Source organism: Microplitis demolitor, chromosome 6, assembly GCF_026212275.2.
Source record: "Microplitis demolitor isolate Queensland-Clemson2020A chromosome 6, iyMicDemo2.1a, whole genome shotgun sequence".
NCBI lineage: Eukaryota > Metazoa > Arthropoda > Insecta > Hymenoptera > Braconidae > Microplitis > Microplitis demolitor.
Genome location: NC_068550.1, coordinates 3261837 through 3289782, shown reverse-complemented (window position 1 = coordinate 3289782; position 27946 = coordinate 3261837). Strand labels below are relative to the sequence as shown.

The following is a 27946-nucleotide window of genomic DNA, read 5'->3' as shown; positions in this document are numbered from 1 at the left end:
ATGCGAAACAACACTTGCTTTCCAGATGTTTATCGCGAATGAAAACAATTATCTAACTGTAACGAATCGTTTATTTACAAAATTTTTATTCTTTTATTTTTATTATACTGCTCATGTTTATTCTCGTTTACAAATTTTTTTTTATGCATAAACTCAGCCAATACGGAAACAAATTTATATAAATAATTTATTGAGGATTAATAAGCTCATAATCCTTTCACTATTAAAAAAATTATTTCAATAAATATTCATCAAATTGTAATTAAATCGTTTGATTTAATTATTCTTCTGCTAATTATTATTAATATCATTCAGAATTTATTAGTTTAATTAACACTTGATATTAATTTATTTTATAAATTACACTCTTAACGACCCACTTATTAATTTTTCTCAATAAAACTTTTTTTTTATCGATCTCTGGGAAAAAATACAAATCTGAAGTGATTCAAATCTTGTATTTTTTTTTTCTTACTCAGATTAATGTAGACAAGCTTAAAAAAAAGCAAAAGGTCAATCTAAAAATTCGAAATTTGGATTTCTCAAAATATTTCGAAAATTTATGAAAAGAATTCTGTTTCTAAGATCTACATAAATTGTAGTAGATCTCAATAAATTTATCCAGATTCATGTGGATCTCAAATTTGAAAAAATTAGATCAATATTAATTTCATTAAACAAAAAATTTTTTTTCCCGGGCTTAAATATTCAAATTATTTAAAGCCAGACAAATAAAAGTTGAAATTAATGAATTAATCACAATCGTCTGTTTCATATCTTAATTTAAAGTCTTAATGACTAACAATGTTACGATTTTTTTAGCAAGAATTTCTTGTCATTCTATAAATAATATATACCCACGTAAAGAGGCGGAGGAGGTCGTTTTAGTAACCAACGCGAACTCGCGGAGTGCATAAAAATAATATTTAAAATACTTGTGGATAACTATGAGTAATAATGTGAAAGTTATAGTCGTATCAAACGAGAATAAGAATTTGTTCTCTGATATTTATTAATTTTATATGCATAAATATACGAGTAGAAATATAAAGTAATCGAGAATTGATATATTATTGTGTAAAATGGACAATTATTACCTTGATAATTTTTCAATTATTTCGAGACACCGAGGATGATAGTTCTACCTATGAAAATAATGTGCTCTTAACTTGCCAGGCAACGAGCTACGTTACTTGGCATATTTCCACGGTTCTCGCGTCCGTTTTACATGCATAAATTCTTAAGGCAATTATTATAGACGTGCTCTGAGATGCACATAATTTATTCGTGAACGTGAGTTTCCATGTCTTCAATATAATTTTTCTCTTCCTTTCATACATGCACATATACTCGATAGTTTATCGAGCCAAAATCTACGCTCCGGTAATATATGAAAATCAGGTCGACAGTAATGATCTTAACTCCTAATTAAAATGAGATTAAATCAAATATTTATTGTACACAATACTTAAAATTTATCTGTTTAGATCTTTGGATCTTATCATTCACCATTCCTTTAAATTATCATTCAAGTATAAATATATACGTTATATATTATCTGAGAATTTAGAATTTTATTGCAAAATAATTTAATTCTAAATTTATATTCAATAATTCATTTAATTTTGTAAATAAAATTTAAGTGGTTGCATACACAAAAACATCGTTGAATAATTTTATATTCTAGCTTACGTCATAATATTTTTATATAAAACTTGGAAATCTAAATACTATTGAAAAATAATTGCAACATTTATTTTGTAAATTATCTAAATCATGCCAACTCTATGTCATGATCACGTCCAAATTTTCATTAAAATTATATATTAAAGACAGCCATTATTGTTTTTTATTTCTATTTTTTTTTTCAGTCACAATAATAATTTAAAATGATTTAATTTATTAGATAAAAATATGAAAAAAACAAAATTATTTAAAACTTTCAGAGAGAAAAGGTGTTTATTATGAGACAGTAGCACCCGAAGAAGTGGGACCAGGTAATAAAACGGGTAAACAACCGACTTTAGGTACAAGTGTTGGCAGTTTAGAAAAACCAGGATTTAAATATGGAAAACCGGATGAGGAAGTTATCGAGTTGGATGAAGAAGGAGTGCCGATTGGTACTCCATTGCAACCTGGAGATGAATCTTTATCTTGGAGACGAGGTAGAGTTGTTCATCGGGCACGTCCGATGCAAATAACACCTTGGAGATCAACAAAACCCACAACTCGCGATCTTTCGCTTGATAAACTACAGGCCCGCGCGGTTCCTGAAGTAAAACCTTGGACTGAGGAAGAAGTTGTGTTAAAGAAAGCGCCTCAAGTTATACGAGAAATTCCGCGGGAAAAATTGGAAGAAGTTGAATTAAAAGCTTCGAAAATAGAGAAAAAGGAATTGGTTAAAGAAACACTAGAGACTGTGGAATTGAAACCGGTTGTCAAAGATACGAAGGAAGATAAAATATTAGAAAGACTTTTACGTGAGGAATATGTTGAAGAAGAAGATACATCATTTCTTGACGTATCACGCAATGAGAAGATTGATGTCAGTAAAAAGATAAAACCCTGGACTGAAGAAAAAGTTGAACTGAAACCTTCTAAACCAGTGCGCCAGGAAATTCCGAAAGAAACTATCGAAGAGGTTCAATTAAAACCGGCAAAGCCTGAGAGAAAAGAAGTAGAAAAACCTTCACTGGAGAAGGTTGATTTAAAACCTGTTACTAAAGTAATTAAAGAAGTTAAATTGACTGATAGAAAAATAACAGAAACTGGTGAGTTTGTCGAAGAAGAAGACTCGGCTTTTCTTGATAGATCGGAAAAAGTTGAAGTATCGATTGGAAGCATACCTCAAACGAAACCGTGGACTGAAGAAAAGATATCGTTGAAAAAATCTAAACCAATTAAGAAAGAAATACCAAGGGAATCTATTGAACCGGTTGAATTAAAACCTGCTAGACCGGAAAAACGAGATATAAGGAAGCCGAGCATCGAAAAAGTCGAATTGAGGCCCGTTACTAAGGACGTTATTGATGACCGAAGTTTGACTTCAGAATATTATGAAGAAGATGATTCTTCGTTGATGGAAGTTTCGGAAATATCTGAGGATATTTCTATTAGGAGAGTAAGAAGACCTGAGAGACAGGAACTAGTTCAAGAACGTCCGGATCAACCAAAACCGTGGACTGAAGAGAAGATAGCCTTGAAAAAGTCAAAGCCGGTACGTAAAGAAATTCCTAAAGAGAGTCTTGAGACAGTGGAGCTCAAGCCAACGAGAGTTGAGAAAAAAGAAATAAGAAAATTGAGCATTGATAAAGTTGAATTGAAACGAGTCACCCAAGAAGTTGATACGAAAATAAGCAATACTAGTGATTATGTCACAGAAGAAGATACTACATTTTTAGAAATTTCTGAAGATGTGTCAATTAAAAATGTGAAACGACCTAAAACAGAAAGAACCGAAGTATCTGTTGGGAAAGTGGATGAAGTCAAGCCATGGACGGATGAAAGAATATCTTTGAAGCCTTCGAAACCTATCAGAAAGGAAGTAGTTAAAGAAACAATTGAAACAGTCGAGCTAAAAAAAGCTAAGCCTGAGAAAAAAGAAATAAGAAAGTTGAGTATTGAACAGGTTGATTTAAAACCAGTTACTAAGGATGTAGTTATTGAAAAAACTGAAACAACTACAGCTGATTATCGTATTGAAGAAGATACAAGTCTATTAGACGTCTCTAGAAACGAGAGAGTTGAGATTCAACGAAAACCCGAAGGTCCAAAACCATGGACTGAAGAGAAGATTTCATTGAAAAAATCTGTGCCTGTTAGAAAAGACATACCGAAAGAAACATTAGAAACTGTGGAATTAAAACCTACGAAGGTCGAGCAGAAAGAAGTGAAGACAGTCGAGAAGACTGAGTTGAAAAAAGTAGTTAAAGATACTGGAGATGTTGAAGTGACGGAGAAATATGTCGAAGAAGATGTAACAACTAGGTTAGATGTTTCGAAAGTCGAAAAGGTGGAAACGACTTTGAGTAGACCTGATCAACCAAAACCGTGGACTGAACAAATAGTAACTTTGAAAAAATCAAAGCCGATACAAAAAGAAATTGTTAAGGAGACGCTTGAGACTGTTAAGCTTAAGCCGTCAAGACCACAGAAGACGGAAGTGGTAAAAGAAAGTTTAGAAACTGTAGAACTGAAACCTGTTAAGAAAGAAGTTGCTACGAAAGAAGACAAAATTGTTACAGATACTAGAACTACATTTGTTGAAGAAGAAGATACGAATTTGATCAGGGTTACGAGAGATGAAGTCACTGTTGAAGATCGAAAAACTGAAGACACAAAAGTTTCATGGAGAATGGGTAAAAAGAAGCCGTCTGAGATGCCTTATAGAGAAGAAGAAGACACTCAACTTCTTCAAGTTGATAAAACGGAAGAAGTCACTGAAACACAGAAACGAACTGAAGAGGTTCCGGTACCTTGGGCTCGTGGAAAGAAAGTCAAAGAATTAAAACCTGAAAAAGTGACGGAAGAAAAAGTGGAAGAGAAGCCCGAAGAAGTTTCACAGGTTCCGTGGTTACGTGGAAAGAAAGATAAAAAGAAACCTGAATTAGTTCCTCAAACGGTTCAACCTGAAAAAGATAAACCTGAAGAAGTTGAAGAGACGGCGGTTTCTTGGAGAAGAGAAAAGAAGAAGCCGAAAGAAGTTGTGAGTAAGGTTGAACAAGTTGAGCAAGAAGATACAGCTTTACTTAAAGTAGATAAGACTGAAGAAGTAACTGAGAAGAAAGAGGAAGTTGCTGTTCCGTGGTTAAGAGGAAAGAAAAAACCTAAAGAACTACCGCTCAAACCGGAAGAAGTTAAGCCAGAGGAAGTTAAACCTGAAGAAGAACAACCTTCAGAGACTTCTCAATTGCCATGGATGCGTAAAAAGCCTCGTAAAGTTATCGAGAAGAAAGAAGAACACATTGAGGATATTAAATCTGTGTCTTTGAAACCTGTGAAACGTGACAAGAAACCAGAAGAAAGAGAGGAAAAGGAAGAAATCACACTAAAACCTGTTAAACGTCTTCCGAAACAAGAAGAAACTACAGAAGAAATTAAACTAAAACCTGTTCTGAAGGAAAAGCCTGAAGTTGTTCCTCAGAAGGTTAAAGAACAACCTGAAGAAGAAAAGCCGTCAGAGACTTCTGAAGTACCTTGGCAACGAAAACCAAAAGTACAAAAAGTCAAGAAGACTGTATCAATCGAAGAAAAACCTGAAGAGGTTGTTGAAGAAGTTAAAGAGGTTTCGGAGGTACAGATAACTCAATTAAAACCGAAAAAAGTTGTTGAAAAGACTGTGATTAAAGAAGCTGAAGTTGAAGATTGGAAATCTGTAAGTTTAAAACCAGCTAGACGTGTTCAGAAGCCTGAGGAGCGTGAAGAAAAAGAAGAAATTACGTTAAAACCTGTGAAACGTCTTCCAAAAGAAGAAGAAACAAAAGAAGAAATAAAATTGAAACCTGTTCCGAAGGAAAAACCTGAAGTCGTGCCCCAAAAGATTGAAGAAAAACCTAAAGAGGATAAACCTTTAGAAACATCTGAGGTTCCTTGGCAACGCAAACCGAAAGTTCAAAAGGTTACAAAGACTGTATCGGTTGAAGAAAAGCCGGAAGAAGAAGTTGAAAAAGTTAAAGAGGTTTCAGAGGTACAGATAACTCAATTAAAACCAAAGAAAGTTGTTGAAAAGACTGTAATTAAAGAAGCTGAAGTTGAAGATTGGAAATCTGTCAGTTTGAAACCATCTAAGCGTGTTCAAAAGCCTGAGGAACGTGAAGAGAAGGAAGAAATTACGTTGAAACCCGTTAAACGCCTTCCAAAAGAAGAAGAAACAAAGGAAGAGATTAAATTAAAACCTGTTCCGAAGGAAAAACCTGAAGTTGTTCCTCAAAAGGTAAAAGAACAACCTGAAGAAGAAAAGCCGTCAGAGACTTCTGAAGTACCTTGGCAACGCAAACCAAAAGTACAAAAAGTCAAGAAAACAGTATCGATCGAAGAAAAACCTGAAGAGGTTGTTGGAGAAGTTAAAGAAGTATCGGAAGTTGAAATAACTCAATTAAAACCTAAAAAAGTCGTTGAAAAGACTGTGATGAAAGAAGCTGAAGTCGAAGATTGGAAATCTGTCAGTTTGAAACCATCTAAGCGTATTCAAAAGCCTGAAGAACGTGAAGATAAAGAAGAAATTACGTTAAAACCTGTGAAACGTCTTCCAAAAGAAGAAGAAACAAAGGAAGAAATTAAACTCAAACCCATTCCTAAGAAAGAAAAACCTGAAGAAGATAAACCTGAAGTCGAACTTCAACCAAAGAAAGTTGAAGAAGTTCCTAAGGAAATTCCTGAAGAAAGAACTCAACTTCCATGGATACGTGGAAAGAAGAAGCCCAAAGTCCTGGAGTCTCCTGAAGAAAAGAAACCCGACGAAGTTCCTAAACAGCTTCCGGAAGAGACAACCGAAGAAGTGGAAAAAACACAAGTAACTTGGAGAAGGCCAAGAAAAGAAAAACCTGAAGAAGCTACACCAGAAGAGGTTACATTGAAACCAGTGCAACGGCTTAAGCCAGAAGAAGAAAAATCAGAAGAAGTTAAGTTGAAACCAGTTCAACGACCTAAACCAGAAGAAGAAAAGCCTGAAGAGGTTAAACTAAAGCCCATTCCAAGAAAACCTAAACCAGAGGAAGAAAAGCCTGAAGAAATTAAGCTGAAACCAGTTCAACGACCTAAACCTGAAGAAGAGAAGCCTGAAGAGGTTAAACTAAAACCCATTCCAGAAAAACCTAAACCAGAGGAAGAAAAGCCTGAAGAAATTAAATTAAAACCAGTTCAACGTCCTAAGCCTGAAGAAGAGAAACCTGAAGAGGTGAAATTGAAACCCATTCCAAGGAAGCCGAAAGCAGAAGAAGAGAAGCCAGAAGAAGTAACTTTGAAACCTGTCAAAGTTCCTGAGAAATTAGAACAACCGGAAGAAGAAATCCCTGAACAAGTATCCTTAGCTCCTTGGAAACGTGGCAAGAAACCAAAGAAAGAGATTGTACCCAAAGAAGTTGTCCCAGAAGTCAAACCTGAAGAAATACCCGAAGAGGTAGTGGAAGAAGAAGTAATTACAACAATACGAACAGAAAAGAAACCTAGGAAAACGAAAAACGTGGAATTTAAAGAAGAAGTCGAAGTAGTTTCAATAGACCAACAAGAAGTGATTCATGAGGAACAAGAAATTCAGCAAGTAGATATACGTCAACCTGAACAAGTGACTCAAACTGAAGACCAAATTGATGAGGTTAAAAAAGTCACTGAAGTGTCTTGGAGAAAAACAAAGAAAACTAAACCAAAGAAACCTGAAGAAGCACCAGTACAAGTTCCTCAACCAGTTGAAGAACAAGAAAAAATCGTTGAAGAAAAGACTGAAGAAACGATTACTCTCAAACGAGGTAAGAAGGTTGTTAAACCTGAAGAAGAAAAGCCTGAGCAAGTTGTTCTTAAACCAGTTAAACGTGATACAATTCCTGAAGAGAAAGAAAAAGAGGAAGTTCAGCTAAAACCAATTCCTAAGCAAGAAAAGCCTAATGAGACTGAACTTAAACCTTTGGAAGCAAAACCAATTCCAGAGAAGCCTGAAGAAACAACTGAAAAAACTACTCAAGACGTGACGATAACAAAGAAAAAGAAGACAATAACAGTAGCCGAGAAAGCTGTAGAAATCCAAGAAGAAAAGGTGGAAGAACGTCGGCCAATGGAAGTAGATATCATCACTCAAAAACGCGAAGATACCGTCGAAGAAGTAGAGCGTACTGAAAAACGCACGCGAAGACAAAAAATAAAAATGGACATTCCAATTCCCGATAAAGATGTAGCGCCAAGATTTATTCAAAAACTTCAGCCAGTAATAGCCGAAGCAAATAAACCAGCTAAATTCACTTGTACCGTAGTCGGACACCCAACACCCGCAATTACCTGGTACCGAAATGAACAAGAACTTCATGCTACTGAAAGATACATCATGACTGTTGTTGAAACAACAGCATCTTTAGAAATTATCAAGGTTACTGAAGAAGATGTTGGAATGTATACATGCCGAGCTTCAAATCCCGCTGGCAATGCCTTCTCAACAGTCAATCTCGTCATCTTTGGTACGATTAAGTTTGCGCGTGAATTTTGCGTGAAAGCTTTGTGCGAATTGTTTAGCAACCCTTTTTTTCAGGATAACAAATGCCTTTGGTTTCAAAATTAATCAATTTAATTATGTTCTTTGTTTATTCCAGAATGCATGATTGTTTTTTAAATTTGTGTAGGCAAATAAATTAATATGATTTATAATTTTATTACAGAAAAAGAAGAAGAAGGAATAGCTCCACACTTCGCAACACCAATAAAGCCTCTCATGGTCCAAGAACACCAACCAGCGACTTTAGAATGTGTCGTTACAGGTACTCCAGCACCGGAAGTTAAGTGGTACCGCAAAGAAAAAGAAATCAAACCTCAAAAGGGTACTGAGATAACGTTTAATCCAGAAACTGGTGAAGCTAAGTTGACAATTATTGAACCAACTCCTGAAGACGAAACAATTTATCGTGTCCGAGCGGTCAATAAATTTGGACGAGCTGAATGCCGTGCTAATTTACTTATTAGCAACGCGGCTGTTGTTGCCAAACCTGCAGTAATGCATGCGCCCAGAATCACTAAACCAGTTCCTGCTTTGATTGCGACCAAGAGTAAGCCTTTAGTACTGACTGCAGAGTTCGAAAGTACACCTAAGCCCGAAGTTAAATGGTTCAAAAATGGCGTAGAGTTAGCTCCGACCGATAATCGAGTCATCACGATTTACGAAAATATTTCGGAGCTAACGATTTCTGATGTTACAAAGAAGGATTCCGGAAAGTATGAGATCCGAGTACAAAATCCCGTGGGCGAGGCAAGAAGCTCTGGGTCTGTGACTGTAAGAGACCGCGAAGAAGTTATTGATGAGACTGAAGACAGACCAAAAGCTCCATGGTTTGTCAAACCACTGCGACCTCAAATTGTTAGCGTCGGAGAAGTCGTTATCATGGAGGCCGTTGTTGACTCTTATCCTACGGCATCATTCCAATGGTTTCATGACAATAAACCTCTAGAATCTTCTCCAGCAGTGAGGATTGTCACTAAAGAAAACAGATCAGTACTGCTGGTCAAAGAGATCAAACCAGAAGAAGCCGGTGGCTATACATGCCGAGCTGAGAATGTCGTCGGCTCGGTTACATGCACAGCCAGTGTTAATATAATGGAAACCACCTGGGAAGAAACCACCGAATTGATATCACCGACGTTCGTTAAAAAGCTCTCACCAGTACGCGTGATGGATGGCGAGAGTGTTGATCTAACCTGCACCGTCAAAGGGAAACCAACACCTAAAATTCACTGGTACCACGATGACAAGCCCATCAAAGAAGGCAAAGAGATTACTATTTTACAGGACACTGAAGGGGTCTGTAGTCTTGCTATCACCGAAATATTTCCGGAAGATGCTGGAGAGTACACTTGTCGCGCTGTTAATCCTGTTGGCGAGGCTGTTTGTACTACATCACTTGTTGTTGAAGGTAAATTAGTAATTAAATTTTAGTTTCTTGCTATTATAATTAAAAAAATCTTTATTATAGCGTACGAGTATGTTCCGGACTCAGAGATTGCTTCTTCAGCAGTTGCTGGATCACTTATAAGTGGCTCTGAGGAAGACTTACTATCTCCAAAGGTATAAGACATATTTTCAATAGTGTTATAATGAAAATCAATCAGTAATCGATAATCTATGAGATATATATTAATTAATTTGTATATTTCCAGGAGGCTCCTCTATCAGACACCGATACAGAGGAATCAGCACCGGAGATAATTAAAACACTTCCTCAGTTAATTCCAGCAAAAGATGGAGAATTGACTCGGTAATTAATAAATATTTAAATTTCTAATGAATTTTGATTTAACTATTAGTTGATACTTAATTGATTTGTTTTTTTTTTTTTTTTTTTTTTTTATTAAAAAAAAGATTGGAAGTAAAAGTGAAAGGTAAACCAAAGCCAGAAGGTAAATGGTACAAACAAGGTATTGAAATAAAATCATCAGAAGAATTTCAAATAGAAGAGTTTGAAGATGGGACATCTGTATTAACAATTGCTGAGACTTACCCTGATGATACTGGAGAAATTGTCTTCGAAGCGCTCAATCCTCTGGGCGTTTCTACTACCACAGCATATTTATCCGTAGAAGGTAATTGCTTTTTATTGCCTGCACAAAAAAGAATTTAATTAAATACTTAATTGAATATTTTTAAAAAAAGTTTTCAGATTCATCAGCTTCGCTTCAATTATTTTCCCTTTATCCCTCTACCTTTTAAATTTTTTATCACACTTGAAAACACGCTACAACGCTACATAACAATAATTATATTTACATTAGTTATTGATTATAATTAATGATTAATGATTTATGATTAAGTTGGATATTAATGAATCTTTTTTAATTAATAGGAATCCTTGGAACAAAGGAATACAGAAAACCAGAATGGGTAACGCAAATGGAAGAGATGCAAGAAGCATTGCGAGGTAAGGATCACGTTGATTCACGTGTTAGCATGATGAGTGTGCGTGGGTATGATTTTTCCACCGACAGTCTCGATGACCAGGCACTGAGAGAAGACGCGCTGTCATCTAATCGTGATAGCTCTACAATAATAAGTGAATTTTCTTCGACAAAAACTCTTATGAATATTGACGAAGACAGCAAAAGAATTTTTGAAGACATCACAGACAGTACGAAAGCTCTTAAGAGTTTTTATTTAACCCAACAAAGTACTGAAAATTTAATTGACCAACAAAAAGAATCTAAAGTTAAAGAAAATAAAAATATTGATAAAAAAGAAAAGACTACGGGTATTAAAAAACAATTGTCGTTAAAAGAAACTAGGAGTAAAGATAAATCTACAAGTAAATCAAAGTCGCCGTTGAGATCACCAAGTCCTGGACTTCAACGTTCTGATGAAAAGTCGAAGACAATACCAAGATCTAAACGTGATTTGTTCGGTAATGCAAAGTCTAATTTATCTGTAAGAAAAAGTTCTTCAACGTCTGTAAAAAAGTTTTCTCCTTTGTCTTCTCCATCTTCATCTCCGTCTCCATCTCCAATATCAAGATCTCCATCGCCGAGAAAAATATCATCGGCAAAGTTAACGAGCGAAACAAAAAGTACGACAAAAATTCAAAGAATTGAACGTACGTGCACAAGATCAACTAGAATACGTACGCCTCCACCACAATCTCCCTCGCCAACTCGTGCCAAACGTCCAAGGACTCTTGAGTCACGCGAGACATCCCAATCACCTTCACCGACCCGTAAAAGACAAACTGTAATAAGCTCCGCTAAAGAATCTAGCAAAACAGAAAGAGAATTACTCGAGCGATCATCATCGAAGAGTCAAAAAAAACTAAAAATTGAACTAGACTTTGATGAATATCCTCCAGTAGTACAAGAGCGAGAAGATCAAGAAGAAGAAGAACAAAAACAAGATAATTCACATTCATTGAGTCCCGAGACTTATCGAAGGCTTGCCGACAGAAGATTATGCGCAGGATACATCCAAGTACCCGCTCCTAGTTTTTATTTATCGCCAATTGAAGAAAATAGCGAGACTTCGAGTAGCAGCAGTCGTAGCAGACGTGAAGATATTAAGCACATGCAGTTTAGTAGTTTGAAAGAAGAATCTTCAATGACAGCTGTTGCTAATAGTGATAATCAGTCACTTGAAAAGCAACAACAGCAGAGAGAATGTCAAGATAATTATTTTTCTTCACAAAAATATCACACATATCCAAAATCACGTATTCCCATTCTAAGTAAATCTAATGAGAAGAAATTAAAAATGATGGATCCACGTATGTACCCATTAGAACCACGCGAAGTTGACTTAGATGCTTTTCAACAATTGCACACAGCTAATAGTCAAGAAGAATTGCAAGAGTTTTTATTATTAGAAAGCCAGTGCAGCGGTACTATGGGGTTAGCGAGCGATATGTCGCAAAGTGAAGTTTATTACCATGATGATCAGAGTGAAGATGAAAGGGGTACCATGTCAGGTAGCTTTGGTTTTTATTAACATTTTTTGTCATTTTATTTTCTTTTTGCTTTACTAATTAATGCATGATTGTGTTGGTTATAAATTATTAGATTTCTGATAATGGAGACCGAGCAGCCACACACTCACCAAAAATATCAGGTACTTTGTTAATTAATTTAATAAAGTTGTCAACAAATTAAAAAATTAATTATGAGAATTACTCGTTTTCATAATATAAATAATGATATTAATATGGATGTTATATTTTATTTACAGCTAGTCAACAGATTCCGCGGTTCATTCAAGAGATAACTGACATTTATACAGAAGCTGGTCAAAAGGTTGTTTTCGAAACAATTTATTCAGGACATCCAGCTCCAGGTAATTTTATAAATATTTAAATATTTTGATCAAGTATATTTAAATTTGTGAAATTAAATTTTTTTTTGTAGTCGTCGTATGGTTCAAAGATGATAAAATGATTGCAAGTACAAAGAACGTCAAGGTGAAACTTAGTGAAGAAGAAAAGAAGACATCAGTTCTTATTTTACATGCTACTCCTGAGGACGAAGGAACTTATGTTTGCAAAGCTACTAGTGACATTGGATTAGCAACAACGAAAGCTAAATTACGAGTATCTGGTATGCGATTTATTTATAATTTAATTTTCATACTGACTTGGATGCTAGTATATTAACTTTTAAATATTTTCTTTTTTTTTTTAAGGTACTTATGAAACTGGCGATGATAACTGGGAGGTTGAAGAGCAGCCAGAAGAAGTTCCTGAAGAAAAACCGAAGAGGAAGAAGAGATTGGAGATGAAGAGAGCTAAAGAAACTAAAGAGAAAATGAAAGCTCTTAAAGTTAGAGTTGAAAAAAGAAAGGATGCGCTCAAGGAGAAAGCAACGGCTAGTGAACAGCCTGATGATAAGTAAGCAAATTAATTTAGCGATAAAATAATATTTGTTTAATTGAATAATTTAATTAATTGTGGTCATAATATTCTAGGAGCATCGTAGACGTGGAAGAGACGCAAGTTCTCGAGTCTACAGACGTAATTGAACATGAAGCTTTTGAAACTACTAAGGCACATCGTGTTATCTCGGTACAAGAGCCAGTAATAACGGAAGCAACAGCTTCATTGAAGAAAGTTGACGAAAAAACACAAAAGATTGTGCCGAGACGTGAAGATCGAGCTCGGCCAGTTGTTTTAGAGCAAGAGGCTTTGGTCGTTGGCTCGGAAATAGTCACTCAAGACACGACAGCTGACTTTAAGATCCAATCTACGACAGATCGTGCTCAAGTTACTTCTGAAACTTTCGAAACTGTCTCCGTATCTGAAGTCCATACTGAGTCAAGTGTCCAAGAGATCAAGCGGACTGATTCTAAGACACGAAGAGCTAAAAAGACGGTAGTGAGTAGCCAAGAAGGCGTCGTTGAGGTTCGCCAGACGCAGGTTGAAGAATTCCTTGATGAGAAACCGAAGAAGAAGAAAGACCGAAAACGGGATGTAGTTGAAGTTACTATTGAAGAAGTAATCAAAGAGCAAAAAGTTAATCTTCTAAGAGCTGTTGAAGAGATTATGGAACTGCTCAACGTCAGGGAATTCGGACCTGGTGAATCTCCGCTACGTGAACTCGCTACCATTGGATTCTTAGTCAGCCATGGAGTTCCGGTTAGTGAAATAAATGAAGCTCTCTACAGAACTGACCAATTCCCAGCATTGAGAACTCCAGATGCACAGAATGCTCTAGTGCAGTTGGTCGAGAGAGAAGGTCACGGTGCATTGATTACTCAAGTTCTTACTGAAGAAACTACAACAGACGAAGCTATCGTTGCTGCTACTGTTGGTTTCCGAGCTTTCATGAGAATGGTCGAACTTATTCACACTACTGTTGAAGAAGTCATTACTCATTTTGCTCCCGAAGACTTTCGTCCAAGAGCATGGGAGGTTACTGAAATCACTGAGGTAAAAATAAACGAAATAGTTTAAGTACTGAACTTAATAATTAATATAATCGATTGTTTGTTTAAATTATTTTCAAAAGGCTGAAGTTGAGGAACATATGACTGAAAGAGTATCCGTCGTCCAAACTACAGAGGTCCGCGTAATGGGTGAGTTACGAAAAACTGGTGTGTCTTTTGATATTTACGATTGATTTAAAAACAATTAAGAAAAATTTTAAGTAAAAAATTAATAAATTTAATGTGAGAAAAAAAAACAATATTTTTAATAAAATTTACACGTGTTTGTGTGTGGCTGAATTGTAAATTTTTTTTTTGCTTATGTTATGTATATAAATTATAAATATTTAATTATATTAAGCTTTCTACATAATAAAAAATAATCCCAAAGCTTGTAAATTTTCTAAATGCATCAAAACTAATTTAATTTATATATAAAGTTTATATTTTATAAGTGTGTTAAATTAATAAATTAATAAATGAAATGATGTGTTTTTTTATATAAATAAATTTATAAAATAATTATTAAAAAAAAAAATATGTGTGATTTTTTTTTCTATTCCTTATTATAAAATCCCACTGGAACAAAAAAATTTTAAAATTTTTTTTGCAGAGAAACGTGAGGAGAAAAAAGCGATCCTGAAGCAAGATGTTCGAGAAATTAAAGGTTTGATGTTACGAGTTACGATGATGCATGAAAAATATATTTTTTTCATTACTATTTTCTACTAGACTCGAGTTTAACGTACGGCCAGAATTATAATTCCATTTAAAAATAAATATATTTTTATTGAGTAATAATTCATAAAAAAAAAAATAAATGAAAGAAAAACTTACCCAAGGCCAAGTTATCTCGAATCTTTTCATCATTTTTTAATCAATTCTCATTATAGCTTCTCTTTAAATCCATCACTCGCTTTTATTGTAAGCTTGTAACTCTTGTTCTATAAAAACAATATATTATTTTTTATATTCTTCTTTCAGATGCATGAAGCTTTCTTGAACAATCATATTAAGCCAGTGCAAACATACTTACCGCTTATGCCGCTATGCTTTCTTCACGAAGTAACTCCATTAAGTTTAACTAGCCACTAAAAAATAAATAAATAGTCAAACAATTAAATATTTTAAAAAATAAAAATTAATAAAAAAAAATATATTTAGCAATATATATTATCTATCTAAGTTTTCTTTCGCCTCCAGCTCTAATCGACGTTTACGTTCATGCCAAGCTTTATTGCACTAGCAGCTATCACTAATTTTACGCTGTAAGTAACAGCTTCTTTTTTTTTTGCTTTTTTTTTTATTTTATTTTGTTTCTAGTTTATTTACTTTGACCCCTTTGAATCCTGCAGGCATTGTGTTTTATACAAATCTGCAAATTTTTATTCACTTTTGCTCACTCAATTACTCATATTCATGTAAATAATATTACAAATAATATATATCATATTACAAGTACTTATATCAGTTTATCATATATCTATATATTTATATATAAATAATAACTTTTTTTATTACATGTTTGCAACTTGCTATACTATAGTTATATTGAGGTCTAACAGAGACACGTTCAAATTTCATAAAATTTAAAATGTTGAGTTAAAAAAATACATAATTGGTATTTTATATATGCATTAATATTTAATACGTCTCTCTGTGTAAGTTGGTTTGACTTCTGGTTCCATAAAATGGTAAACTATTTATTTATAATGTATTTGCAGAGTACGTTAATTTAAATTACAAAGAATGTAAACTAGTTCTGGAAAGAAAAATTATTTTTCCAAAATATGAGCATGGCATTTATTTTTTAATTTATTTTTTTACCCTCCCTACTCTACATCATTTGATTATTTTTTTTTTTTTGTTATTTTTTTATTTGCAAGCACGTTTTTTTTTTTTTTTTACAACAATATTACTGAAAAGACAAAACAAATGCATTTACGCTGATTAGGCATCCTCGTCGCATGAGCTGCAGTTTTTATCAAGGTATCGTCGATTCGCATTTTAATAATTGAAGCGCAAATTAAAATTTTTTTACATAATTAAACAATACGCAATACTCATATAAACTTGTCTACTATAATACTATTTCTTCTTTTAACTATTTATTTATATATTTTTTATTTGAAACATTGAACACACATGAACGTAATCACACAAACCTTAACATCATTTCCACAGAATACGAGGACACTCAGCTAGTACACGAAACACTGCACAAAGAAATAAAACCAGAAGAACACGGGTCTCGAGTGGTTGAGGACACACAAGAACAGGATAGGGAAAGTATTGATATTGAGGAGGAAACTGTTGTTACTGAGCGCGATGAGGGTAGATTAGTTAGGAAAAAGCCGAAAAAAGAGCAAAGAAGAGAGAAAAAAGAAGATGAAGTTGTGGTAGTTGAGGAAGAAGAAATAGTAACGAGAAAAATTAAGAAACCGCAGAAAAAACAGAAGGAAGAAATAGAGATTGAGATTGAGGAAGAAGAAATAATTGAAGAGGAAGAAGAAGGAGAGAAACGTAAGAAAATATTGAAAGCCAAAAGACCGAAGAAAGGCGAAGAAGAAATTGATTTCGAAGAAGTTGAAGATTTTGAAACGGTAAGAGACAAAGCAGTGTCATCTGTGCCTGTTAATACTTCGGTACAGAGTCATGAAGTTGTTGCGTTAACGAGAACTGCCGAACAAGCTCCTGGAAAACCGGAAAGTGAAAAAGCTAGAGTTACTTTGGATACAGTGAACGCATTGGTGGAACAATATGTACCGGTTCAAGAGAGTGAAGATAAAATTAGCAAGGTAAAACCAGATGAGAAGAAAGCTTTAGTATCGGTAGCTCCAGTTGAACCTTTCTCTATTACGGAAACAACTGTTCAGGGCTCGCATGGAGAATTTAAGGGTACTTTTAAGCCAACAACTTTCGAAGCTACACCTGGATTTGTTACGAAGCCTAAAGAAAGTCTTCAAGTTACGGAAACACTTGCGAATGATGCTAAAACTACTGGATTAGATTTGAAGCAAGCTTTGACGACGCAAAAAGCTGAAGTTGCTTTGACTCTACAGGAAGCGACTACTGTAAGTGAAACTACGGTAAACCAAGGCGAAGTTCCCACTCAAGACTTTGTTGCTCCGACTGCAGTGACTGCTGAAGACACAATGCTACCAAACATCAGTCTTTCTATTTACGAAGTAAACGAGGCTGTTACTGAAGATAAATTGGAGCCTACTAAGACTATTTCTGCTAAGCCACGGGTTAATATAAGTGCTGTAGAACCTTTGACTATTGAAGAAGTCCAAACTGAAGACAAGCCTGGAAAGTATTATCCGGAATTATTTGTTCCAACTGAAATAGCAACGACGACAGTCGTGTCACAGAAACGTGTTATTACTGAAGAGACTCATGCACCGGAAAAAGAGGGAGAATATGTGCCTGGAAGATTACCAGCTGGTCAGAAAGCTCAGGTTGGTGTTTCTGAAGGCGGTGAAGCGCCGATGATTGGAGAACATCCGATACAGGAAATGGAAGGTGTCTTTGTTCCTGGCAGGAAAGCTGACACTTTTGAAGCTGAAACTAATGTCAATGTTTTGGAAAGCGTTACGGTTTCTACGGTTGAGACTCAACATCAAGAAGTTAATCTTGTTGTTGAAGAAGCGAAGAAAGCTGTGGCTGATCTGAATGTTGTTGAGAAGAGTTCAGTATTTACTATGGAAACTGTTACATCTGAAAGAGAAGTCGAATATAAACCAGAAGAGCAACCGTCAGTTAAAACAGCTGATAGTTCAATACTTCCTTTAGAGATCGGAAGTATTTCCAGTACTATTGTCCAAGAGTCTGAGGGTATATATAATGAACAAGTGAGACCAACATCAGCAATCGCAGAAACCAGTCTCCGCCCAGAAGAACACGTAACGGTTTCTCAAGTAGAGACCGCTGATTTGCCGTCTAAATTCAGCGAAGATCTGAAGTACATCACGGAAAGTGGAACTGTTTCTGTACAACTGACTGAAGCGAAAGTAATCCAAGAGACTTTTACGCATGATCGTGAAGAAAAGTTTGAAGACTCCGTTAAACCGGAAGAAAAAATAGTAGATATGATTTATGATTCTGTTAAAGGTATTGAAATATTTCAGACGACTTCCGTAGACAAAGAAGGTCATTTAGAAATTTATGAGATGCCTGAGAGCCATCGAGGTAAAATGGTTCCAACTCATTCTGTCATTTCCTTCCAGGTTGAGGAGACTCAACCTGAAGATAATGTAGGGAAGCTTGATAAATTAGTCCCAATTACTGGAAAAGCTAAAGTTGGGCATGATAATTTAGTTGAAACTGTGGTAGATATCACAGTTGTTGATGAAGGGTTGAAACCTGTAGAAAAAGATCAAGTACCTGAGTCAAAGTTCGCTGAAGTTGGATTGAATGAAGTAGAAAGTGTAAAGACAACAGAAATTATTGTGAACGAAACTGAGGAAGATTACAGAAGTGTCACTAAAATGGAGAGTGTGTTTGCAACAACAGGTTTCACTACACAATCTGCTATTGAATTGCAAGAAGTGCGAACTGAATCACCAACTGGAGAAATACCTGAAGAAGTTCGTGCAAGTGGAACTGCTCAAACATCTGCAGTGCCACTAGAGTCAGTTACTGTTAATCTTCAAGAAGTTGCTGAAAAAGAAGATATTTATACTGAAGACATCAGACCTGAGTCTAAAACAGCTAGCATTGATTACACTGAAACAAGATCAGGTGCAAGTGTTCTAGAAGTTTTGACTCATGATCTGGAGAACACGTATCGACCGGATGAGAAACCACGAGATTTTACGGCTTCGAGTTCGATTGACAGTCGGACGATAGCTATGAAATCTGAAGTCCTGATTGAACAAAGTGCAGGTAAGATGTCTGATGATAAACCTAAGACTGCGAAGGCATTTGGAACTCAAGAAGCACTTGATGAGTTGGTTGTTGTTGAAACTAACATTGCGGAGACTGAGAAACCGAGATTTGAAGAAGCAAAACCAGTTGAACAAAAAGCTCAAGTCGATATTACGACTTCAGAAAATGTATCGGTGATGGAAATCACGGCGGTTCATGCTGAAGAGACTTTACATACTGAAGACGACGTCTCTGAGAAGACAATTACAATGAACTTAACGTCGACTCATGAAGTAGCACAAACTGAAGAGACAGTTGTTGCCAATAATATTGATTCACTGTCTGAAGTAAAACCGAAAACAGAAAGCGCTATATTGCATCAAAGTGGCTTAGAGATAGTTCAGCAGACAGAGTTAACGGTTTCGGAGAAAGAATCAGTACTTTTGGAAGATGTTAAACCGGATTTGAAGAATGTTAATGTCAGTTTCACGGAAGGCGAAAGTGTACAAGTACTATTGACAAATTCAGAAGACAAAGAAGGTCGACTAGAAGATCAAGTTAAGCCCAAAAGCTTTGAGGCATCAATAGACTTTGAAGTTCAAGGTGTTGCTTCGCAGTATGAAGTAATGAGTGACACTGGAGTTAGTGAATTTACATCAGAAGTTCCAAAAGACGCGAAACCATCAGAGACTTTACTTCTCTATGAAACTGCAGTCGCGGAAGAAATTCAAACGCGTGAGACTGAAGCTCCTTTGACGGAAATCCAACCGGGCAATCGATTAGCTGAGTTGTTGTTCGAAATAGGCGAAGGTATTCTCGTGTCTACTGTGGAAACTGGAGACAAAGAGAGACCTCTTGAAGAACTCGAGAAACCAGAAAACAAATCAGCAACCTTTGATTTCGAATCACATCCAGTTGCTGAAGCTTTAGAGACTATTGCTCAAGATGATGCAGGAGAGTTTAAACCAGAAGAAACTCAGTCAGCTACTGCATTAATGGATCATGTTGCACACAAGAGTATAGTAACAATTGAAACATCTGTTGGAGATCGAGAAGGATTTATGGATGATTTTGTTAAGCCTGAAGAGAAAGTCGTTGATGTTGCATTTGAAGAAGCTAAGATCTGTTTGAATATTACGGAAACAATTTCATCTGAAAAAGAGAAAGAGTATGTGGGCAAAGAAGATGTGATGACAGAGAAAGCAACGTTTAACTTCGATGCTCATAAAGTAGCTGAACTTACTGAAGTCACGACATCTTCAATAACTGATGAATTGAAAGAAAAGGCTCCAACTTCAGCAATTGCTAAAGAAGAACGTCTACCATTTGAAGGAGTTATTCAAACAGAAGCTGTGATCTCCGAAAAAGAAAAAGAATTTTCTGAAAGTCCAATAATTGCTACAAACAAAGCAGACATAATAATTGGAGATAAAGGAAATGTTTCAAGTGTTTCTGAAGTTATGATAGTTGACAAAGAGGGCTCACTGAAAATTCCTGAGAAACCGGAAGAACGAAGAGCTTCTATAGACATGACAGGACATTCAATAGCTGAGAAAATTGAAGTTAATGTTGACTCAAGTACGGGAGTCTTTGGAGAACTTCAAAAGGTATCAGCTTCTGCTATTCCATCGCAGATTCCACTAGAGCCTGTCGTACAAACTGAAACTCAACCATCAGAATCTGAAGGTTTGTTAACGAAAGATAAAAAACCAATTAAAGCTCTTGCTGATTTATCTGTCGTTGAAGATCAAAGTATTGAAGTTACCATGGTAACGATGGAAGACAAAGAATCTGATTATTTACCAAAAGATTTACCCGAGAGTAGAGTTGCAGACAAAGCATTTGTTGGTGGACACTTGGTAGCAGAAACTACTGAACACGTGGTCGATTTCAGTACTCAAATTATTACTGAAGAAAAACCTGAAGTATCGACTGCTATTTTAGATCAGATTACTTTCAATCCATTGACCAGTTCTCAAATGATTATTGGAGAAACCGAAGATCAATTTATACCGGATGTCAAACCAGAAGATCACACTGCTAAGATTGATATTGAATTTGGGCGCAGCACTGTAACAATTTCTCAAGTTACTACAGGCGATAAAGAGACCACGTATACACCAGAAATATTCCCCGGTGAGAAAGCTGCTTCTATGAATATCGATCTAACTCATGAGATTGCTGAAACAACGGCTACAAATGTTCAAGACGCTCTTGGTGATGTTGAAAGTATGAAACTTGATACAGTAAAAGCAATAACGAGCCAAGAAGTTTTTAGAAGTCTTCAAATATCTCAAGAAATTCCTCAAGACAAAGAATCAATATTTGAGGGTAAGTTTAAAGCAGATGTAAAAGATGTTAAAGTGACTGTCGAGGAAGGAAAAGGAGTAACAAGTGTTACTGAAATTACAACTGAAGCTAAAGAAGGTATTCTTGATAACCTAATTCACCCTGAAGCACGAGAAGCTGTACCTGCTTTAACTTCAGGTCATGAAGTGGCTGAACAAACGGAAGTGATAGCTGATTTACTTGTTGGACAAGTAGAGGCACTTCAAACTACTCCCGCTACTGCGAAAATTGGTCAGAAGCCTTACGAAACAGTTCAATTAATTGAAGAATTCCTGGGTGAACGAGAAAGCGACCGCGTTGATGTAAAAACGGTAACATCAAGCGCTAAAGTCGCTGTAGATGAACAGAGTTCAGTAATTGTTGCAACCACGATCACACAAGATGTTGAAGAAGAGCTTCTGGTTCCAAGAAAACCTAAAGAAGAAATAGCAAAACCCGGAGTTGAGAGTAAAGAGGTAGCTCAGCAGAGTGAAGTGATGCCGAAGGAAGGTATTGAAGAGCTCTTAGTAACAAAACCAACAGAAGCAGCAGCTAAAGAGACACAAGGAACATTTGAAAGTGTCAATGTCATTCAAGCAATACCCGAAGAACTGGGTTCAGACTTTAAAGGCAAGTTTAGACCTGATGAACGGAGTGCTGATGTTTCATTCGTCGAAGGCAAGAGTCTGACTATTAATGAAGTTATGATTCAAGATAAAGAAGGTCCTGTAACGATTGCCAAACACATTGAAGGCTTTGCAGAAGTAAAGCTGACAAGGGTGGGACAAGATGTTGCACAGAAGACTGAAGTTATTGTCGATCAGAGCACAGGATCAATTGCACCGTTTGAAATTGATTCAAGGAAAGCTCGCCCTATACAAGATACATTAGAATCTGTGATCATTGAAGAAGTTCCAGCTGGAGAAACTGAAGGCAATTTTGTTGATTATCCTAAGACTATTTCTAGTAAAATCACTCCGACGTTTGAAGAGGGACACAGTGTATCTATCACTGAAGTAACTTCTGGCGAGCGTGAAAAAGTTCTTGAAGAACAGAAATTACTTGAATCTCGTACAGCTGAGACAACGGTGATTATGGAGCATGGTAGTATTTTAACGACGGTAGTAGACTCAAGTGTCGATGTGAAGACTGAAGTTCCTGTAGATGAGAGAATACCGCAAACTGCTATTCCAAGTCAAGACACTTTTGAAAGTGTCTCAGTGTCAGAAAATATTATTGAAGAGTCTGAAAATTCATTTGAAGGTCAATTCAAACCTACTACTCAGACAGCTGTCATCGATATTCAAGAAGTTAAATCGTTTCAAGTATCAGAAACAATGTCAGAATATAAAGAAGAAAGCTTTGAAGGTGCTCCAAAGATTCATACAGTTCAAGCTAAACCAGAATTTAGTTTTCTTGAAACTGTACAGAAATCTCAAGTGGAAGCAATTCATAGCATCGGTGAAGTGAAAGATAAAACGACAATTACATCGCAGGCTACTATGACTCAAACGACCATGGAATCAGTTATTGAAACAGAAACGATGACAAGTGAAAGAGAAGATACGTTTGAAGGCAAATTTAAACCGGAAGAGCATAAAGGCATAGCACAGATGGAAGGTCTTAGCACAGTTACAATAATGGAAATTTTATCAAATGAAATTGAAGATACGTTGGCAGTTGATCAAAAGCCAAAGGACAGAAAAGCATTACCAAATATCACGGGACGAGAAGTAGCCGAGACAATGGAAGTAGAAACTATTGTGGGTCCTGAAGAGTTTGAAAAATTCAAAGGGCCTGAGGGTGTTAAAGGCAAGCCCCAAGTGGATACTTTAATGTCTGTTGTTGTCTCGCAAACGATTTCTAATGAAGTTGAAGAGTTCCTTCCTAGTCCTGAAGTACCTTTACAAAAAAGTGTACAGCCTAATTTGGACTATCGAGAGATCGCGCAAGTGTCTGAAGTTGAAACGATACTAACTGTTGGAGATTTTGTTAAAATGCTAAGCCCTGAAGAGAAGAAAGGTAAACCTGAAGTAGAAGAGTTTGCTCCTTTGACAGTGTCACAAGTAATATCGCATGAGACTGAAGAAGAAATGCCACGTCCTGAAAAACCAAGTGGACAAATAGCCCAACCAAGTCTTTTAGGTAGAGAAATAGCAGAAACTTCTGAAGTAGAAACTTTGCTTAGTACTCAGAAGTTTATCGAAGATGTGGCTCCAGAGGAAAGAAAAGGAATTTTTGGTCTCGAAGAAATGACTTCGTTGATTGTATCTCAAACGGTATCAGGTGAGGTCGAAGAAATGCTTCCTGGTGATGAAAAGCCTACTACCAAGACCATTCAATTTGACATTCTTGGTCGTGATGTTGCTGAAACTTCCCAAGTTTTAACTTTGGCCAGTTTTGATGAGCTTGAACACAAGAGACCAGGAGAGCAAAAAGGCAAACCTGGTTTTGAAGAACATTCATCTGTTACTGTATCGCAAACTATTTCTAATGAGGTCGAAGAAGAATTGGCTACTCCTGAAGTTCCTTCAATTAGGAATGCACAACCTAATCTTTCGGGTCGAGAAATAGCTGAGTCTTCTGAAGTGGAGACGCTTCTGAATGCTGAAAGCCTTGCTAAAGATAAAATACCAAAAGAAGAACAAGGTAAGCCAGCTTTGGAAGAGATGACTTCGTTAATTGTTTCTCAAACAATTTCAAATGAAGCTGAAAAATTGTTACCAAGTGAAGAAATACCCAGTACAAAGACTGCACAGTCTGATATTTTCGGCCATGATATTGCTCAAACTTCTGAAGTTATTACGATGCTAAGTACGGGTGATTTTATTAGAGATGCAGCTCCAGAAGAGAAAAAAGGACAACAAAGTCTTGAAGAGATGACTTCTCTTATTGTATCTCAAACTGTGTCTGGAGAATCTGAAGAACAACTTCCAGGTCAAGAAAAACCAAGTACTAAGACAGCTCAGCCAGATATTTTCGGTCGTGATGTAGCCGAAACAACTCAAGTGATGACTTTGAATAACTTTGAAGAGCTTACTGAAGATAAGCCGGTAGAACAAAAGAGCAAGCCAGGCTTTGAAGAATTGACCTCACTTACAGTTTCACAAGTTGTTTCAAGTGAAGCTGAAAAGGAAATGCCTAGTGCCGAGAAACCTACTACAAAGACTGCTGAGTCAGATATTTTAGGTTACGATATTGCTGAAACATCTCAAGTTTTAACAATGTCGAGTACTGGAGAATTTGTGAAAGATACAGCCCCTGAGGAGAAGAGAGGTCAACCAAGTCTCGAAGAGATGACTTCTCTTATTATTTCTCAAACTGTATCTGGAGAATCTGAAGAACAGCTACCGGGTCTAGAAAAACCAAGTAGTAAAACAGCTCAACCAGATATTATAGGTCACGATATAGCAGAAACAACTCAAGTGATGACATTAAATAACTTTGAAGAATTTACTGAAGACAAGCCTATAGAACAAAAAAGCAAGCCAGGCTTTGAAGAATTGACCTCACTTACAGTTTCACAAGTTGTTTCAAGTGAAGCGGAAAAAGAAATGCCAAGTGCCGAAAAACCAACTACAAAGACTGCGCATTCGGATATCTTAGGCTATGATATCGCCGAAACATCTCAAATAGTGACAATGTCGAGTACTGGAAAATTCGTGAATGATACAGCTCCAGAAGAAAGGAAAGGTCAACGAAGTCTTGAAGAAATGACTTCTCTTATCGTATCTCAAGCTGTGTCTGGAGAATCCGAGCAACAACTACCGGGTCTAGAAAAACCAAATAGTAAAACAGCTCAACCAGATATTACAGGTCACGATATAGCAGAAACATCTCAAGTGATGACATTAAATAACTTTGAAGAACTTACTGATGAGAAGCCTATAGAACAAAAGAGTAAACCAGGCTTCGAAGAATTGACCTCACTTACAGTTTCACAAGTTGTTTCAAGTGAAGCTGAAAAGGAAATGCCCAATGCTGAGAAACCTACTACAAAGACTGCTGAGTCAGATATTTTAGGTTACGATATTGCTGAAACATCTCAAGTTTTAACAATGTCGAGTACTGGAGAATTTGTGAAAGATACAGCCCCTGAGGAGAAGAGAGGTCAACCAAGTCTCGAAGAGATGACTTCTCTTATTGTATCTCAAGCCATTTCTGGAGAATCTGAGGAACATCTTCCAGGTCATGAACAACCCAGTACTAGAACAGCTCAGCCTGATATCCTAGGTCGCGATATTGCAGAAACCTCTCATGTTATAACACTAACAAGCTTTGGAGAGTTTACTGAGAAAAAACCAGAAGAACAACGAGGTCAACCTGGTCTCGAAGAGCACTCATCTATAAATGTTTCTCAAATAGTATCTAATGAAGTTGAAGAAGAGTTACCTAGCCCCGAAGTACCAAAAGAAAAGAAAGCTGAACCTAATTTATTGGGTAGGGAGATAGCAGAATCTATTGAAGTAACAACTCATTTAAGTACGGAAGACTTTTCAGTCCCACAAGCACCTGAAGGTCATAAGGGTAAACCCGGAATCGATGAAATGACATCTGTTATAGTTTCTCAGACGATATCAAATGAAACTGAAAATATTTTATCATCAATACAAGCACCAACAGAAGTCACAGCTCAACCTAATCTCTTTGGCCGTGAAACTGCTGAAACTATTCAAATAACTACAGTTTCTAATGCTCAAGAATTAATTGCCGAAACTAATCCTGAAGAACAACGAATTAAACCTCGTTTAGATGAATTCTCTTCATTGATTGTATCAACAGCATTCTCTAATGAAGGAGAAATGGCGTTACCAAGTCCCGAAGTTCCAACGGAAAAAACTGCACAGCCAAGTCTTCTTGGTCGTGAAATTGCTGAGACTAGTCAAGTATTAACGATGATTATTGCACAAGATTTGGCAAGTTCCAAATTACCGGAGACAGCTAAAGGAGTACCTGGTGTTGATATGTTAACATCTGCTATCGTTTCTCAAACTCTATCAAACGAACTTGAAGAACAGCTTCCTGGTCAAGAAGTGCTAAATGAAAAGACTGCTCAGCCTCAAATATCTGGCAGAGATATTGCTACGACTTCACAGATTATTACATTGACTAGTACCGAAGAATTTATAAGTTCAATAAAACCCGAAGGACAAGAAGGAATACCGAATGTTGAAGAATTCAAATCAGTTACAGTATCTCAAGTTATTTCTAATGAACTTGAAGAAAAATTACCAAGTGCCGAAAGTCCTAGTGAAAGCTTAGCGAAGTTTAGTTTGTCTGGCAGAGAAGCCGCTGAGACAATTCAAGTTACTACTGTTTCAAATACTCAAGAATTTGTAAGAGAAAAAGCTCCAGAAGGTCAAACAGTACGACCAACTGTCGATGAATTAACTTCTTTGACAGTTAGTCAAGTTAATACGAATGAAGTTGAAGATATTCTTCCGAGTGCTGAAGCTCCAATAGAAAAAACAGCTCAAACAAACATCTTGGGTAGGGAAGTAGCAGAAAAAAGCGAAATCATGACAGTTACGACTACTGAAAAATTAGTTGAACGACAAAAGCCCGAAGAACAGCAAGGAAAACCTGAGTTTGAGGGATTAAGCACGGTGACAGTTTCTGAAGTTGTTTCAAATGAAGTAGAAAATATTCTGCTTGAAAATGAAAAGCCGAAGGAATATACGGCAATGAAACAAATGGATAGTATCGAAGTTGCCGAGACAACTGAAGTGATCACAGTTACGTCAACAGAAAAATTACAAAAGCAGGCAGTCCCTGAAGAGCAACGAGGCAAACCGAATCTCGAAGAACTTGTTTCTTTAACAATATCTGAAATAACTCAAGGAGAAACTGAAGATGTTCTTCCTTCGCCAGACGTTCCAACAAAACAACTAGCAGACTCTAGTCTAATCAGTCGTCCGGTTGCTGAAAAATCTCAAGTTCTCACTACTACAACTACAGAAGAGCTCCTCAGTGCGCCGAAACCTGAAGAAAAGAAAGCTGTGCCTGAACAGGTTCCATTCCAGATATTCGAACAAACTATTCAACAGACTCAAGAGACCGAGTCTATGTTAACAATCTCAAAAAAAGCTGCATCAGCTCAGGCTGAAGTATCAATAAAAACATCGAAAAGTGTAGAAGTTACTCAGGTTGTAGCCAATGAAAAAGAATCTAAAGAAGTAATTAAAGGTATGGCTAGTGAAGTTAATGCTCAACCAGACATTATGGAGAGCCAGGTAGCCGTGACATCAGAGATCTTACCCAAGTCTACTGTTTCTGAGTTTGATGTCGATAAACCAGATATGAAGACCGCGCGAAAAGTAGATGAAGAAAAGAGAAGTGTCATTGTAACAGATTTCGGAACGTTCGAAGAATTTGAATCAGAGTATCCTGAGTCCATTAAGCCATTCTCAAAGTCAGCCACAGTTACCTACGAGTCTGACCATCTGGAGCAAGTTATTGGTAAGTATTTATTACAATGTGTTAGGTCCGTGTAGCATCATTATAACAATTAGGGATTAAACAGGCTTAAAGTACAGTCATAATACCTTCGTGATCACTAGTTCTTTTTTTTTGCATGTGCCGCGATACACAGAAGTCAACGTCCTTGTTAATAATTTGCGCTAGGGCTTTGTATATTATTTTTCAAACCGATGATTTTTTAGAAAGTAG

General features: G+C 36.3%; 1 protein-coding gene and 1 long non-coding RNA gene across 3 annotated transcripts in view; one reads left to right on the top strand and one right to left on the bottom strand.

Annotated features, from left to right (window-relative positions):
- Positions 1-27946, top strand: part of LOC103577378 (titin) — a 118145-nt gene that overhangs the window by 59396 nt on the left and 30803 nt on the right. Inside the window, exons 72-85 of one of the 2 annotated variants that reach the window (XM_053739882.1) lie at positions 1947-8162; positions 8361-9605; positions 9666-9757; positions 9850-9947; positions 10052-10272; positions 10533-10607; positions 12392-12496; positions 12568-12756; positions 12842-13046; positions 13124-14084; positions 14164-14230; positions 14694-14747; positions 16265-23080; positions 25586-27736. In XM_053739882.1, the coding sequence (XP_053595857.1) occupies positions 1947-8162; positions 8361-9605; positions 9666-9757; positions 9850-9947; positions 10052-10272; positions 10533-10607; positions 12392-12496; positions 12568-12756; positions 12842-13046; positions 13124-14084; positions 14164-14230; positions 14694-14747; positions 16265-23080; positions 25586-27736 (18495 nt within the window). Of the gene's footprint in view, positions 1-1946; positions 8163-8360; positions 9606-9665; positions 9758-9849; positions 9948-10051; positions 10273-10532; positions 12135-12225; positions 12275-12391; positions 12497-12567; positions 12757-12841; positions 13047-13123; positions 14085-14163; positions 14231-14693; positions 14748-16264; positions 23081-25585; positions 27737-27946 lie in introns of those variants that run through there. The other variant, XM_053739881.1, reaches the window with a different exon arrangement.
- LOC106693543 (uncharacterized) overlaps positions 10202-27946 on the bottom strand; it is a 103667-nt gene continuing 85922 nt past the window's right edge. Inside the window, exons 6-8 of the long non-coding RNA XR_001345169.2 lie at positions 15117-15171; positions 14918-15024; positions 10202-10290 (exon numbers count right to left, since the gene is read on the bottom strand). This is a non-coding gene — a long non-coding RNA (uncharacterized LOC106693543). The remainder of the gene's footprint in view (positions 10291-14917; positions 15025-15116; positions 15172-27946) is intronic.